This window comes from Mycteria americana, chromosome 4 (assembly GCF_035582795.1).
Source record: "Mycteria americana isolate JAX WOST 10 ecotype Jacksonville Zoo and Gardens chromosome 4, USCA_MyAme_1.0, whole genome shotgun sequence".
In the NCBI taxonomy this organism is placed as follows: domain Eukaryota; kingdom Metazoa; phylum Chordata; class Aves; order Ciconiiformes; family Ciconiidae; genus Mycteria; species Mycteria americana.
The window spans coordinates 2,048,665-2,066,042 of NC_134368.1; the positions used below are offsets into that span (position 1 = coordinate 2,048,665).

Below are 17,378 nucleotides of genomic sequence, written 5' to 3' on the forward strand. Positions count from 1 at the left end.
GAGCACCCAGCGTGGCCCCGGGGGCAAGAGAGGGGCCTGAGCCCCGCGCAGCAGCAGCAGCTGCAGCAGCCAGCATCTGTGGAGTGAAGCAAACCAACGAGTCCCCAGGTCACAGCCGGAGCCCCCCCTCTCCATCCCCTGGTTTTGGGGTGAATCCTGCCCAGAGCAGGGTGTGCTTGGGTCCCTTCCCTCAAACACACAACTTTCCCAGCTGACAGCAGAGACGGGCCCAGCTTGAAGTCATTTGCGATGAGGTTTATTTGTGAGTTGTGTTCCCTGTGAGCTGCCCAGCAGTGTGACGAACGCACGGGTCGCGCTGGTGGGGGACACGCGTGGGGTCTCTGGGCACCACGGAGCCATAGGAAACGGGGCGCAGAGACCCCCGCATCCCCACGGCATCCGGGGATGGGACGTGCATCCAGCCGGGGATGGGACGTGCATCCAGCCGGGGCGTGGGAGGGTGGTTCAATGCTCCAAACCACTCGATGCTCCAAAAAAAGCACCAAACCCAACCCAGAATTAAAGGGAAAAGCCAAAGGGAGGTGTGGCGGAGAGGTAGGAAACAACCGAGGAAGAAGACTTCTCTGCCTGGGGTTTGAATACTGGTTTGAAGGGATGCTGGAGGGATGTCTACCGCAAACCTCCCTCACCGGCCACTTCCCATCATCGCTACCTCGGGGGGTAAAAGATTTTACCCGAAAAACAGCTTTAGCGCAGGAGGTGCCGACAGCGGCCGATGCCACCGGAGCGGCCCCGGCTCCATCTCAGCCTCCGCTTTCCACGCTGCCTCCCAGCATCTTGCAAACAGTTTGGGGCCAGCATGCAAACGCCCACGTCTTCTGCCCAAACATCCATTTTCGTAGCAGCACAAAAGCAGCCAATTTTTAAGAAAACAAAACCAAAACAGCCCCTCGAACAAAGCATCGGCCAGCCTCCCCCCCCCCCCGCCCATCAGAGCCTGGAGTTGCGGTTGGATGTAGAACAAAGTGCAAAATTGCTAAGAGCATCTGACTTGAACTCCAGCCCTAGGAATAAAAAAACACCCCGAAAAATCTCCTCCCCTCTCTCTCACACATGCACACACGCCGATGGCTAACGGAGGCCCTTCCCCCTAATGTATAGGTACGGTTTGGGCTGCAAGTTAGCACATTAGAGCCCCTATATAAAATCAGTCTCAACCCCTGGGCTGCCCTGCAGAGCCCCGGAGGATTATAAAGAAGATAAGATGTGCGGATGCTTCTCAGGAAGCCAAACTTGTCTCTTTTGTTAATATTTTTTTTTTCCCCCACTGGTGCTGAAATATGTTTGTCGGGTAGGGGAAGGGGGGGTGATAACCCAGTCTTTTCCACAGCCACTACTTAAAAAAAACCGAAGGAAGGTTCAATGTACGTACATGGAGGTGTTAATAGCAGCATTATTTGTTTTGGGGGTTGCAAATCTTCGATTGCTGCAGCGGGTTCTGCCCGTTTCCCACCCCTCCCCTTGCAAATTTATAGCAACAACCTTTCCCTCATAAGCAATACCATCCGTATTGGAGGATACCAATCATTAGTAAGAGATTTAGAGGGGATTTTAAACGTCTTCCAGGGCTTTTTAAGCAATCTGTTTAAAAGATTAATTTTATTTTGAAGGGATGGAACTGCATCTCTTGGAACAAAAAGTTAATTAGGACCAGAGCACCAAAATGCCATTTTTCATCCCATTCTGTGACTTGCGGTTAGGCGCTTGACCTCCCGAAATCAGAAACTCGCTGAATCTCTCCCTCGGCCGAGTTTGACTTTCCCAGCAGCAAGTCCCGAGCGCCAGAAGCCGGTTTGCAGGATCCCAATCCCGGCCTCACCGAGCAGAGCTTAAAGGAGGGAGGAAATCCATCCCGGGCAGGCACGGCAATGCCGCGTCGCTCCTCTTTTAACTAAAGCTCGGTGGAGACGGGTGGGAGAGCCCGGATGTGGGACGGGGAAGGTTGGGAGCTGGCTGGAGCATGGGAAACAAGGTCTTGCCCCAAGACCCAACTGCTTTGGGGTTTTTATGCAGGCACCCCTTGCGCAATGCAATGTAGGGGTCACCCCTTGGGGGAAAAGAAACGGAGTTTCAAGGCGGTGGGCAGGAGCTGGATGCTATTTTCCGCTCGCACCGACTGCAGCACAAAACCCCTTCCCCGCGTCTCGGGGACCAGAGGCGATGGTGCCCGGCAGTGCTTGCTCCTCCTCCCTTCACCCCGCACCTAGCACGGAGGAGAGGAAAATCATCCCGGCTGCAAAGCACCGCCTCACCCGGCAGCAAAGCCAGCGGCTGACAAAAGCGCTTAAAAATTGTGTTTGACAGTCTATCCTCCCACTAATAAAAACTGGAAATGCCGGAGTGCCTCATTTGTCATGCTCGCTGATGCTCAGTGACGCCGTTGCCAGCATCTGTAGCAGCTTGATTCTGAAGGATTTTAAAGTGCTTGTTACTATTTAATGGCCCTTAACTGAAGTGCCCTGCGGATTCAAGCTTCCCCTGTTACTGTCACCATCGGATAGCTGGGGTTTTTGTTTCCATCTCCATCCTCCGGGTAGGAGCTCAGGTCTGACGCTTGAACCAGCCGATCCCACCTGCTTTTGCACCCCCTTCACATTCTTGTCCCCGCGTCTCTCCCCTGGTGGCTCCGTCGAGGGCTGGGGAGGAGGAACAAAAGTGTCCCGTGGTCCTGCAGCTCACGGGACATGTCGTGTCCGGAGGGCTGAGGCCTCTCCCATCGCTGCCAGGACCATAAGGACCGGTCTGCTTCCTCTCCCCAGCAATTTGGCACAGAAGAGTTTCCCATCGGAGTCCGGCAAGCTGGGCAATTTTTCCTTCTGGGTTGTGCAGGATTTGGGATGCCAAGATCGAGCTGGGGACCCCCTGGGGCTCACAGGGGCCGTGACGAAGCCCCCAGGCTGGTTCATGCTCAGGTCCAGCGTTTTGGAGAGCAGGAAAGAGGTTGCCAGCGGGGAATGGACTGAGTTCATTTTCACTTGTCCCTCTGAAAGCCTTTGCTGCGTCATACGTAGATGTATCTACGAAGATGATCCCTTTCTGGCCATGCTAACACCAACTTTCATTCAGCTGCTTTTTTCCTCCATCCTTCTTACATGCGCTTCAAAGAGGCGTTAAGAAGAAAGTAACCTCTGATCCCCCCCCCTCAAAAGCCAGGAACCGTAAAGCCAAGTTTGGCTCTTCCCTCCTATTAACATAAATAATCCACTGGTCCTCGTGGCCGGAGACTGCTGGGACAGGACGACAGCCCCAGAAGGTCATCGCTGACAACGCGCCTATTAACTTTCAGGGTTAATTAACACGTACCCTTATCAAAAAGAAAACAAACAAAAAAAGTATTGCTGAGGAACAAGGAGGGAAGATAAAGCACCATCCCCTTTGTGCATCCAGAGCTTGACTGTCAGAGAGCTCCCCAGGCAAGAAACACACAGCAAGGAGCCTACGTGGTCGGAGAGCAAAGGGACTGAACGCACCGAGAAAGTGCTGCTGCGCTTCTGCAAATGCCCCGCGGTGGTGTTCGAACAAGTCCTGCCCCTCCCAAGCTTGGGGAGTCTGTGCCCAGGGAGGGGAAGGAGAAGGAACTTGGCTCCGCAGGTCAGCAAAACGCCCCTCCGCTTCCAGAAGCGGTCGCAGAGCCGAGCGCCCGCCGCCTTCGAACGAGGGTAGGCAACGGGCACGGCTTGCGCCCCGGCTGAAGCAGCACTGCCAGGGCCGTAACGTACACCAGGAAGATTTGAATTCCCTTTAACATCAGGGCTTGGGAGGTGGGAGAACCGGCTGGATAAGCTTTCACCTGCAGTAATTAGAGTCAAGAGGGTAACGAGAAGATAAGGGCAAAAGTCCCCTCTCTCTGTAACCTGAACCCTGGGATTAAAGTCCTGCTGGTAGCGTTACCATCCTCCTCAAAGCCTGTCTTGATTTGAGCAGGGCTGTTTGGGCACCTCCAGAACAGAGAGGGGAATTTTGTCCATAGGCACTTCTGAGCCGGGGGTTGCTGCGCGACGCTGCTCCACGGGGCATCTCCCGCTGCCTCCGCTTCGGGGACCTCCAGGAGGTTCCCGCTCGGCGTCCTGGCCGGCGGCGAGTTTGCAGGGCTGCTCCTCGCGCGGCGCAAGCCAGAGCACACGCGGGAAGCAAAAGGACTTTAGCGCATTGCACCGTGTCAGGAGGAGAGGGAAGACGGGACATCAGCATGGAAAAGAGGTGCGAAAAGAGGAAAAAAACCCCGAAGGGAGTGCCCTGGACACCGGGAGAGCCCGGTCTGCCTTTGCGCCGTCCCTGCTGAGCATCCCTCCTCTCCTGCTACCCGACCGCGCTGGATGCGAGCAGCAGCATCCCAGCGCCAGACCGGCACCGCAGGACACCCTGCCAGATTACCTTCTGGCTCTCCCTTTCCAAATCTAATTACCGAAGCAGCTCTTGAAGCCTTTCTACGTTCAGTGCAGATCCAAAAGGCACCGGCAGGTCCTAGAGGTGGAGCTCAAGGGGTGGCTATGCCGATTACAGACGCGCGGGAAAGGGTTGCAGCTCCAGCGATCTGCAGCCTAAGGTGGAAACCAGCCCTTAGAGGAAAAAGAGGAGAAAAGTTGGGAAATGAGTTGGCCTTTGCCTACCTAAATCCACTATGCAAGCTGGCAAGACACACTAACGGGTGACCCTCTTTCTAAACGTGTGCTCCTTTTACCGGAGCCCATGAGAAGAACCTGAAACCACGACTCCTCCCTGTACGTTTTGTTTTCGTTTGTTCTGCAACTGAATAAGTTAACAAAAGTCAGACCGATTCTTTCAATTTGGCTTATATATATATAAAAAAAAAAAAAAATAGTCTGGGTGTGAACTTCTCTCTCAGGCTTCAGGATTTACCGTCACTTTATAAACCCCTGAAAATAGGAGTTTATAATAGGAGACTCCTGACACCACCTTCACGAGCAGTGCCACCTATCTTCCCCGGGATTGTTTAACAAGGAACTTTTCGTCATCAGGGTAGGTTTCATGAATACTATACAGGTGAATAAAAAAATACATATATTCTCTTTGAACAAGGATCTCAAGTCCAGGCATGTGGAAGGCTGCGGTGCAGGGACCGGCGCGGGCAGGAGGTCCCCAAGTCCCTCACGAGTGATGGCTGTTGATCAGGCTGCGGAGCTGCTTGGCCACGGTGTCTATCAGCTTCTGCTTGTCCCTCTCGTTTTTCCGAAACTGGGCAAAAACGTTGTTTTTTCTGCTCGTGTCTCTCATCCTGCGCAGAGCAGAAACAGGTTATGGCACAGGTATCGCTGCTCAAGGTTGCACCCAACCCAAGAAGGAATTGCATGTAAAGAGCCCGTATTCAGGCTCTGACAGAGAGAGGTGACTGCATCTAAAGGCTCTACCCCAATTTTTATCACGTCTTTGGGTGAAGACGGGCATACCAAGCCATGTGCAGGCTTTACACAGTTTGCCTTTTTGCTTTAAACCCCACAAATCCCAATCAACGTCACCGTAGGGTCTGTCCCTAACGCCAAAACGCATGAAACCCTACAGCCTCTCGTTCTCCCTTTCCGCACAGCTTTTGCTACGTCCCCATGGCACCTCATGAAGTGGTAAATGGCAACGCTGTAATATTAGGAGGAAATTACAAAATTAGCATCAAATCCACAGCATTAAGGCTTCTTATTTGAAATGGTGCATTGCGTGCGGCCAAGAGATGCAGCTTTTGTGACAGCCATGAAGTTTTGGAGCTGTGAACTTAAAATATTATACGATATCATACAATATAATTTATACTAAAGGAAGGAATCCAGCAGTGGTTTCCCCAACTTACAAATCTTCTTGAGATTTGTATTTTTTTTTCATTACATTTAATACATAAAGTAGTGCACTGGTCTCTACGAGGTCTCCAAAAAGCCAGAGACACGAAGAGCGGGTGGTGGGACGGGACCTGAAGGCGAAGCTGGTGCAGCTCCATCTCTCTCCGCCATGCAAAGCTGGGGGTTCATGCACGCTTGCATTCGCGGATGCATGGTTTTTTGGGGGGGCGGGGGCGGGCAGGTCTCGTTGCACGCTCCGAGCGTCAGCTTTACGCAGGTAGGGCACGTGCTGGGAAGGGAAACCACCCCACAGGGATCAACCCTTCAACAGCTCCTGAAGGTATCAGCCTCAACATCCAACCCGCTGGTTCTCAGCCGGGTATTATTTTATAATACCACAATTTGTAAATTATTTTCTCCGTGAATCAGATCTGGCAGAGACAGATGGCTTTGGACGAGTCACATAAGCCTGTGTTTTCGGGTTTGGGGACCTAAATGAAGCGTTAAAGTGACTGGGACACAGTGTGGATAGTCCCTGGGAAGCTGGCACTTTATCAAACCGGGGGTTTTGAGTTAACCGAGCACAAATCAAACCTCTTGAAACTTCTTTAACCGATTAAAAAAAAAGAAAAATCTAAGCTTTTTCATGCTTCAATCTTCCTAAAAAAGAGCCAAAGGGAATCTGAAATGTTCCCAAAAACATCCAGCTTGGAACTGGAAACAAGGATAACAACTTTATCCCAAAGGCTAATTTGCTAAAGTTATAAGTGCCCAAAGACACAGGATTACAGTCGAGCTGCTTTCCCAACAGTAACAAGATAGCTTGGAGCACATTTATTCAGCAAAATAAGCATTATTTTTTTTTTCTTTCTCTATTTTTTTTTAGCCAAAGCAGGTTGCCAGCTGCTCCGCCGCAAGAACCAGGGAGCGATCGCACCGATGGGATTTTCGAGTCGCACAGGTTAGAGGTGTCACAGTGTCAGGAATTTTGGCAATAACCATCCTCCCGTGGGACACCCGCTCCTCCGGCAGTGCTGTACGGCTCCAGCGGGCTTCAAACCACTTTACCAGGAGGGCTGAGAGCTCTGTTTCTATTTCACAGGCTATATGGGGACATCAGAGGCGCCGAAAGCAAACCTCTGCCTTCAGAAACCTCCACCCAGAGCTGTACCCATCGCTCTCCATCACTGCCTGCTGCGGGTACCCCCAGGTAACGCATGGGGAATTTACAGCAGAGCATCCTCTGCCCTAAGAGCCCTCTCATCCTGGGCATCCTGGGAGCCATCTCCGATCCTGTGGGACCTGTTCAGGTCCGCGAAATGTTTTTGAAGTAGCGCGTGTTGTATGCAAGGAAACCTTTGCAGGTGTTTGAATGATTAGAAAGGAGTTGCATGGATAAAGCTACTGGATTGGGATGAAAAAGCATTACAGTCGGAGCACTGGTCCCACAACAAACCCACGTAGCGGGATCTGTTGAAGGGGGGATGAGTGCCTGGGAGGGACGGGAGCTGCTGGTATCTTCAGACATCACGTGAAGGTAGAGGCACTAAGCTATTAAATATTATTAATGAATGAAGTTGCCTACAGGACACAAAATCCTGCAGAATTTGGGTGGGCTGTGCCAGGGACCAGGCAGTGTCAGGAGCGGCTGCATCCCTGGGAGAGCCTGAGCTTGCAGATCTGATCGAGGAGACCACACCGGCTCCGGTCCTGCCGTCACAGCCCTGCAGACGGACCCTGAGCCGACGTAACGTGGTCGGTGGTCAAAGGTGTTCAGAAATGCCGGCCCGTTTCTTTTCCAGCATTTGGCTACAGGAAACACCCAGTCCCCGACCAAGCGGTGCATCCAGCCACCACGAATATCCGCTTTGAAAGAGGGAGACAATGCTTTCGAGCAGCTCAGCAGCTCTTTGGAGGATCGATACTTTTAGTTCTTTAAAGCATGTGCCTGCAGAGCCCTGGGACAACCGAGCCCGGTTTTGTAACGTGGTCCCTGCGCGTTAGCACAAGAATTAAAAGAGGGAGGGAAAGAGAGCTCGGCGCTGTCCCCACCCCTGTCAACAAACACCACCTTCAATAGAGCCAAGCTTTGTTTAAATTAATCTATAAGGAAAAAAAAGCAACAGAGTAAAAGCTCCTCTTTTAGCTCTAATTAGTGCATTTGAGACGATAAAGTTACCGGAGGGAACCGTTTCAAAGACAGCTTGCATTTAGATCATTTAGTGCTCCATTTAAATCAAACAATAAAGTCACTGCAAGGTGAGGGTAAAAGCCCAAGCAAGCGGCATACTTACACTCGTGATATCCTATGAGAGATGTGTGATTAGGAAAAGAGATAATGATGAAAACAAGTTACAAAACGAACCAGCGGATCAGAATTTCACGTCGCCTTGTCGGCAAAGCTCAGCTGCCTACGGAGAGGGCTGGGGCGGTGGACTCGGAGCGCGGAGGGGAGCGGACGTGCCTGAAGCTATGGCCAGGTCAGTGCAGAGTCTCGGGGGAGCTGGAGCTGGCGGATGATGCACGGAGACTCCCCAAAGGGCTTGAAGCCCGAGCGGGGACAGGGCAGAGCCCGCTGGAGCACGCGGGCGATGCCATGCCAGGGATGCCACGCAGGCAACGCCACGCCACGAGGACGCGGGAGATGCAAGTGCCAACCTGGTGACTCCACCGGGGCTGCCTCCGGAAAGCAGATGGGATACGTGAAGATTGCCCTTCAAATGAGACCCTTTTCGGGGAGAAGGCTGGCAAGCCGAGCCAGGCTTTGTGGCTTTTTAGTACCACCACTGAGCATGGATGCTGTGCGCCTAAGCACTACCTGGGAAAAAGGGCCGGGAGCATGGAGCTGCCCTCCTGCCGTCCCCCGGCCTTCCCAGCAACTGCCACAGATGCCAGCTCACTGCCTGCTCCCAGTTCCCTGGCTCCTCCAGCTGCTTCATGGCCAAGCTCTCAGATTTTTACCATTTTATTGATAGCTCTGAATATACCTCACGCTTTTTTCCATCATGGATGTCAGGTTGCGAATACATTGAGAATAACACAACATATTACACAGCACATGTAAATATGTATATAAAACCAATGCCATAATGTATAGAAGTGCTTTACACGCAGCAACTACCTAAGTTTAGTCCCTGTGTACCCTATTGATAACATTTGGATGTCATGAGTTGCTGTGAAATTAGCTTTTCTCTTCTGCGGCAGAGGAGGCGGTGCAGTTACGTGGACCACAGATAATACAGATGCAACTCCAAAGCTCAGAAGCACAACAAGGTCTACACTTCTAAAAGAGTAGCCCCAACTCTAAACTAGTCATCTCCTCCTCTGCAAGCAACGGAGAAAGAGAGGAGCTGCAAAAAACAACTCGGACTCCTCCTAAGGGTCTGATTTCATGGTAAATCTAACCAAATCTGACTGCCAACTCGCTTATCCTGCCTGCTCCTCCATGCAAGACTTAGCAGTGGAGTGCCCATGGCATAAGCTGCTTGGAAAATTATTAATTATCATTTTTGGCAGGTTACTTCTCTGTCAGATCAGCTGGAAGCCACCTGTGAGGTCTGATGGTAGCAAAGGGGCAGGAGTAGGACTGATCCTCTCGACGGGAGCCTGGAGGTCTACCAGAGAAAGGCTCATCTGGGCCACCTCCTATCACGGGCAGGATGGGTGACTGGTGGCACTTCTCTCCCACGTGCTAGCGGGGCTACAAGCGAAGCAAATCCCACTCTTTGGGTCTGCAGCAAAATCATGGGCTTTCCCTCCTTGCTGCTGGCTTGTAGGACTGGCACACGCCTCTCCGCTGCGCTTCAGGAGGGATCCCAAAGCCCCGCAGAGGCCACGCGAGGCTCGCCCGGCACGGCCCGGCGCTGCTCCTCGGCACAGCTCCAGGGCTTGGGCTGAAGCTGTGCAAAGCGAATGAACTACAGGCTTCAAAGAGGTGCAGATTCAGCCTTACCAAAGAGCATGTCCTTGCTAAGGGCAAGCCCTGGAGCACACAGCCACCTAAAGACACTGTCCCTGCCCCATAGCTGGGTTTTTAGCACTTGATCCTCTCCGTGGATCCAACAGAAGGGAGAGAATAGAACAGAAGAGAATAGAAGAGAATAGGATGGGATAGGATGGGATAGGATGGGATAGGATGGGATAGGATGGGATAGGATAGAATAGGATAGGATAGGATAGGATAGGATAGCATAGAATAGCATAGAATAGCATAGGATAGCATAGGATAGCATAGGATAGCATAGGATAGCATAGGATAGCATAGGATAGCATAGGATAGCATAGGATAGGATAGGATAGGATAGGATAGAACAGGATAGAACAGGATAGGATAGGATAGGATAGAACAGGATAGAACAGGATAGAATAGAATAGAATAAGATAGGATAGGCTAGGATAGGATAGGATAGGATAAGATAGGATAGGATAAGATAGGATAGGATAGGATAGAATAGAATAGGATAGGATAGAATAGGATAGGATAGAATAGGATAGGATAGGCTAGGATAGGATAGGATAGGATAAGATAGGATAGGATAAGATAGGATAGGATAAGATAGGATAGGATAAGATAGGATAGGATAGGATAGAATAGGATAGGATAGGATAGAATAGGATAGGATAGAATAGGATAGGATAGGCTAGGATAGGATAGGATAGGATAAGATAGGATAGGATAAGATAGGATAGGATAGGATAGAATAGAATAGGATAGGATAGGATAGAATAGGATAGGATAGGATAGGATAGGATAGGATAGGATAGGATAGGATAGGATAAGATAGAATAGGATAAGATAGAATAGGATAAGATAGGATAGGATAGGATAGGATAGGATAGGATAGGATAGGATATTTTCAGTTGGAAGGGTCCTACAATGATCATCTCGTCCAACTGCCTGACCACTTCAGGGCTGACCAAAAGCTAAAGCATGCTGTTACGGGCATTGCCCAAATGCCTCTTAAACGCTGACAGGTTTGGGGCACTAACACATGCCTGCAGGCTAGCAAACTGTAAATGATTTGGGGGGCTTGAGATACACCTTTACAGTGGAATTCTGTTGGAAGACAAGGAAAACTCTGCTTTAAGTGTGAAGCAAAAGGACAGACCCTCAGCCAAGTGTCCTGGTTTCAGCTGAGACAAAGTTAATTTTCTTTATAGTGGCTGGTATGGGGCTATGGTTTGGATTTGTGCTGAAAACAGCGCTGATAATACAGAGATGTTTTAGTTGTTGCTGCACTGGGCAAGGACTTTTCAGCTTCCCATGCTCTGCCAGGTGCAGAAGAAGCTGGGAGGGGACACAGCCGGGACAGCTGACCCCAACTGCCCAAAGGGCTATGCCATACCATACGCCGTCATGCTCAGTATATAAACTGGGGAAGAAGAAGGAAGGGGGGACATTCGGAGCGATGGCGTTTGTCTTCCCAAGTCACCGTTATGCGTGCTGGAGCCCTGCTTTCCTGGAGATGGCTGAACCCCTGCCTGCCCATGGGAAGCGGTGAAGGAATTCCTTGCTTTGCTTTGCTTGCGTGCGCGGCTTTTGCTTTCCCTATTAAACTGTCTTTATCTCAACCCAGGAGTGTTCTCACTTTTACTCTTCCGATTCTCTCCCCCATCCCACCGGGGGGGAGCGAGCGAGCGGCTGGGTGGGGCTGAATTGCCGGCTGGGGCTAAACCACGACACCAAGTCAATGCATTGTGATACAAACCCTGGGATCCAGGTTAGTGGGATAAAATAGGATTTTTCTATTTGAGCTCCCACTGTCCACCCGAGGGTGAAAGCTTTGCTCACGGGATTACAAGGAGCCTCCTGCTCCCCAGGCTGCTCCATCCCAGCACCGCACATGATGGAATGAGCTGCTAAAACACGTGCTTGCCCAAAGCGAGATGGGGGTGAAAACCATCCCGGGTGTCCGGACCCGCACTCACTTTTCCAGCAGGACGAGGGCTGTCGTCGGGTTCACGCGAAGATACTTGCACGTGGGTTGCCCGTAGTCAGCCAAATATGTCGACCAGTCCCACTGGATGAACAGATCTAGGAGCTGAAGCAGCCGTCGGAAAGAAAAAACAAAGAGATAAAAGATTTTACCAAGATGGCGAGAGAGCAGGTGGTTTATCTGAAAGCTGGCAAAGATCCTGGGCAGGTAGCGTTAACCACAAAAAATGGTTTGCAGTCTTTATTAATTGATTTAGTATTATCCTGCTAATATTTACTTATTGACTTATTCATATTTGATTGTTAATTTATTACTATTTAATGTTAATTTATGTACGGCTATATTAATTTAGCCACAGCGCACTCCTGCTACATTATCTCTGGTTTTGGGGTGAACTAGCAGTATAGGGGATAGGAGGACTAAGACACCCCGAGGAGGTGGGTGGCAAAGAACCCCAGTGCCCTGATGCTCTCAGCCATGGCAGGAGGGCACTTTGGGAGTCAAAGTCACCACAAATTTCTTCTGTCCCCAAATAACCCCCGGCATCGTCTGAACCATGCCACAAGGATTTCTCATCACGCTTGCTCCATCTCAACATCTTCCAAGCGCTTTGTAAGCATCTCTAAAGACAAGAGCTCCCCGGGGAGGTGTGGGACCCATCCAGGAGCTCAGGGGTTTATCTTGGGTGAACGCAGCTACCAGAGGAGACTGGGAGTCCCAGGTGGTTTCCAGACATTTGTGAGAGAAACCACCAGCCCCTGGCAGTGGGGGAAGGAAAAAGTGGATTAATTCAGCTGTCCATGACAGTCCCTGCCCCAGACCCCCAAAATTCTCACCTGAAGCCCTTCACCTCCGCAAAGGACCCACTCAGTGCCCTATCACTCCCAGCTGATTTGGGTAAGGAATGAGCAAGCCCAGGTTTCCTAAATGCCCTCTTCCACCCCACCTTTCACATCCTTATTTTCCATAAAACCCGAACAGGAGCTCCCACGACTTTCCCACACGAGGATCTCCTCACCCCTAAGAGGACTTGCCTCTCTGCCCACCCACAAGAGCACAGCTGAGGATGCATGAGATGCAGCCTTCATCTCCATCATCTAAACCAGGTTAATTAAGAGCGGCTGCATTCCCCCCCCCCGCCCCAGCCTTCCGCCTTGGAGAGCTGCTGTGACCACTCTATTGCAGGACAGGCTGCCAAGCATGTGGACGTCTTCATCGCCGGCGTCTGTGCATCCCAGCGCCCACCGCTGAAGCCCGGAGAAGAAGGACCATCCCGCGGCCAAGCGAGGACCATAGAGGGCTCATTGTCCCCGCGTCTCCATGGTTTTCCTGGAGACTCCAGCACTGTTTAACAACACATCCCGCCCCGCCAAGAAGGGGATTTGGCTCCTCCGAGACCTCAAGGTACAAAACAAAAATGTGCAACAAGATTCTTTTTGACTATGTAGGTCAGGGCAAAGAAAACAAGCTGTTGGGAACAATCCCCCGGGCTGGCAGGGGGGACGGATTAGCCGGGACCTAAGAGGGCTTTTCCAGCCCGCGGTCCCGCACGGCTTTGTACGGCGGGTCCATTGTGTTAACTACAAACCCGAGTTGAACATCATCGGCAGGAGTTTTTTCCAAAGGGCACCTTCAAGAGACAACCTTAAATATGGTTTCACAGGCTCTTTTCATACAGCACAGCGGGGCCAAAACTCTTCTATCAGGTTTGCCGGCTGCGGGGGGAAGCTGCGTGGTTGTACAGGCTAAATCAGATCCCCCCCAACGCACCAAAGTCCTCTTGCTGGTGGCCCCAGGGGGGCCGGACGTGCCTCTGGCACACCGCGAACAAAGCAGCACAAGTTATTGCCGTAGAAAGTGCGTGGCCGGACCTTCGAGGGGCCAGGTAGCCGTTCAAGGGGAGAGGAAATCAAGCCCCAGGAGAAAGTGACAAAAGAAGAATCAAAATAAAAAGGCCATGATTAGAAGTGGGTTAGAAGATGAAATAAAAAGCATGGGGAGGTGTTATAGACAGGAGGCTTGGGGAGACAGCAGAGGCTCAGGGAGCTGTGCATGAGCTCAGAGAATGGGTAAGGAAAGAAGAGGCTTGGAGAAACCTCCCACGCATGTCTCTGAAAGAGCATGACAGATTTTTAAGCAAAAGTCGGACGAACGGCCACCTAGGGCAGCTCAGCCCTCGCTCTCCAGCTCGGGAGCCCGAGCCAACGCTTGCCATTCCCACCAGGGCCAGGTGAGGAGTGGCTGGGATGGCACAGGGTCCTTGGCCCGACGGCCGTCCCCGTCCCACAGCTTTCCTTCAGCTCTACTCCAACTCAGTTCATCTCAGCCGGGTTGAAGCAATGCAGCTCTCCCGCGCAAGGCTGCTGGGCTTCGCCGGCGTTGAAGGTGCACCACCACACCTTCCGTTGCTCTGGCATCAGCACGAAGGCATGGTCAAGTTATTTTATGGGCCTGTTTTAACATGGAGCTGTCGGAGCGGGTCCAGAGGAGGCCACAAAAATGGCCTGAGGGCTGGAACACCTCTGCTGTGAGGACAGGCTGAGAGTGTTGGGGTTGTTCAGCCTGGAGAAGGGAAGGCTCCGGGCAGACCTTATTGCAGCCTTTCAGTACTTAAAGGGGGCTTGTAAGAAAGACCGAGAGACTTTTTAGCAGGGCCTGTAGTGACAGGATGAGGGGCAATGGGTTTAAACTGAAAGTGGGTAGATTTAGGTTGGACAAAAGGAAGAAATGTTTTACTATGAGGGTGGTGAGGCACTGGACCAGGTTGCCCAGAGACATTGTGGATGCCCCATCCCTGGAAGGGTTCAAGGCCAGCTTGGACGGGGCTTTGAGCAACCTGGTCTAGTGGAAGATGTCCCTGCCCATGGCAAGGGCTTGGACTGGATGATCTTTGAAGGTCCCTTCCAACCCAAACCATGCTGTACTTCTATGGTTTTACATCCATCACACCGTTCAGGTAGCTCCAGCTGCATGCATCGCTACAAGAGTGCAATAGGCACATCTGAGAGAAACCCCAACGACCTGGGGTGTTGGTCGACAGCCGGCTGAATATGAGCCAGCAGTGTGCCCAGGTGGCCAAGAAGGCCAATGGCATCCTGGCTTGTATCAGCAATAGCGTGGCCAGCAGGAGTAGGGCAGTGATCGTGCCCCTGTACTGGGCACTAGTGAGGCCGCACCTCGAATGCTGTGTTCAGTTTTGGGCCCCTCACTCCAAGAGAGACCTTGAGGGGCTGGAGCGTGTCCAGAGAAGGGCAACGGAGCTGGGGAAGGGTCTGGAGCACAAGGCTGATGGGGAGCGGCTGAGGGACCTGGGGTTGTTCAGCCTGGAGAAGAGGAGGCTGAGGGGAGACCTCATCGCTCTCTACAACTGCCTGAAAGGAGGGGGTAGAGAGGTGGGGGTCGGTCTCTTCTCCCAGGTAACAAGTGATAGGACGAGAGGAAATGGCCTCAAGTTGCACCAGGGGAGGTTTAGACTGGATATTAGGAAAAGTTTCTTCACCCAAAGGGTTGTCAAGCACTGGCACAGGCTGCCCAGGGAAGTGGTGGAGTCCCCATCCCTGGAGGTATTTAAAAGCCGTGTAGACGAGGTGCTTAGGGACATGGTGTAGTGGTGGGCTTGGCAGTGTTAGGTTAACGGTTGGACTCGAAGATCTTAAGGGTCTTTTCCAACCTAAACGATTCTATGATTCTAAATAAGCCCCATCCTAAATCCGCTCCCACCCTGGGCTGGACCTTCCCCGAGCGCTGGGAGAGCCAGACTCCCCCCAGCCGGCTCACGACAGTGACGGATAGCCTGTGTATTTTACAACTGTTTGCCCACATCAATCTTGCCGGCGAGGCAGGTCCGAGGATAGCTGGGGCCGGCACCTTTGGCCCCCGGCTGCCGTGCGGCACAGGGCATCGCCGGCGCTTGCAGGGCTCTGCCACGGGTCGTGCTCTGTAGGAGAGAGGTCTTGCAGGAGGAAGCCCGACGGCTCAGGGCAAGCTGTCTCGAAACGATTTATCTGTCACATAAATGTGGTTTTATTGGTTTTACTGTTTAAACTTTTCACCTCTGCTGCTAAATCTGAACGACCAAAAAAAAAAAAAAAAAAAAAAAAAGAAAGGAAAAACCCGCCTGTGCAGCGGCGCTGGGCTGCGGCTGGCCTGCCAGGGGAGATTCCAAATAAAATATGCAAATACCATTAATTCTTCAAACTAGAGTCTCCTTTTCAAGGCTATAAATCAAACTCGACAGGACGTACATTGGGGGAAAAGGAAAAGGGGGGGGGGGGGGGGAAGAGGAGCTTTTACCGCGATGATACGAAAGTGGAAGAAGCTCAGAAAGCTGCAGACGTGCTGTGGGCGCAGAGCAGGGCTGCGAAGCTGCAGCTTCCCGGGGCACCAGAAGCATCTTTGCCGCACGAGGGGGGAGAGGTTCACGTATACATTTATAAAAATGAAGAAACGGCGAGTGGTTTGAGTGTGCCGCCTAAAGAAAGGTGCTAAAAACCCCCCACAAAACTGTTTTTATACACATACATGAACGTTTACTCAAATGGTGATTCAAGGGCAACGCTGGAAAGAAAGAATTAAACTGGGAACCAGTTCCCAGCCCTGCCCCAGGCTCCCCTGGACAGGGGCCGAGAAGCACTTTCTCCCCATTTCCCTCAGTTCCACCTTGAAAAACACTTCCTTTTCACTCCCCTTGTAATATCACCATCTCAAACTCTGCACAAATGTTATTTTTCTCAAAGCAGAGGCGTGTTTTTAGGGCCCTCAAATCAAGTACAGGGAAAGGATGATTGCAACTTAATCGCACGCTGGTGGCAAAGGAAACGGGGCCATTGCAATGACTTTGCAAGCTTCTCCCTCCAGATGCAAAGCAAAGCGGGACAGTATGTTCTGTCTGACACCAGACGACAGAACTGAATCTGGATACAATTCTTTCAGCCAAGCCAGAAATAATGCAACGTGAATCCAAACTGATTCCAAACACAGTTTGCAAGCCCTGCCAGCGCCCCTGGAACGAGATCAAAGAAAGCACCAGCATTTGCGTGCTTGCACCAGCGTCACAGCGGGCTCTGCACAAACCTGGGAGGTGATGCATGGTGGCCAGAGATAAAGATGGCAGGAAAGGGAGACCCATGTTTCCTAAGATGAAAATAAACCCATGCAAAAAAGCCTTGTCCTATCTCAGAGAAGTCAGGATGATGTTGCAGGGATAACTCTAGATACAGGATCCTCTCAGCCCCAAGGACCTCTCCTCCCCTCCTCAAGGCTAAGACATGAAGGTCAAGTGTTATTGCAGGACAGATGAAAATTCCTGAATTCCCTTCCTTCATGCAACACCTGGCTCTTCCGTTTTTTCTTTTCCCTCTTCTGAACTGATGCAGCACGGCTCTGAGCATCCACAAACACGGCGTTGCACCCAAATGCTTTTGATCTGCAGGAAACTACCACTTGAGGTGCACCAACTGCTCTGGGCTCATGGACAAGTCTACTGGAAGAGGAGCATGATCATCCCCTGTTAGCAGAGGGAAGAACTTCCCAGGACAGAACCGCCACGACACCAGACACGATGCTACATCCACTGGAGCAGGAAGCAAAACTCATCCGAATTAAAAGCAAAGAGCAACTGTTCACAACCAGAGCT

At 51.6% G+C, this 17,378-nt stretch overlaps 1 protein-coding gene across 4 annotated transcripts in view; it reads right to left on the minus strand.

Moving 5' to 3' along the window:
• Window positions 1-425: 425 nt before the first annotated feature.
• The window catches only part of EXOC6B (exocyst complex component 6B), a 318,042-nt gene continuing 301,089 nt past the window's right edge, over window positions 426-17,378 (minus strand). For all 4 annotated transcript variants that reach the window (XM_075499433.1, XM_075499431.1, XM_075499435.1 and 1 more), the window contains 2 exons: window positions 11,736-11,848; window positions 426-5,257 (listed from right to left, as the gene is read on the minus strand). In XM_075499433.1, coding sequence (XP_075355548.1) covers window positions 5,131-5,257; window positions 11,736-11,848 — 240 coding nt within the window. In that variant the 3' untranslated portion in view covers window positions 426-5,130. The remainder of the gene's footprint in view (window positions 5,258-11,735; window positions 11,849-17,378) is intronic.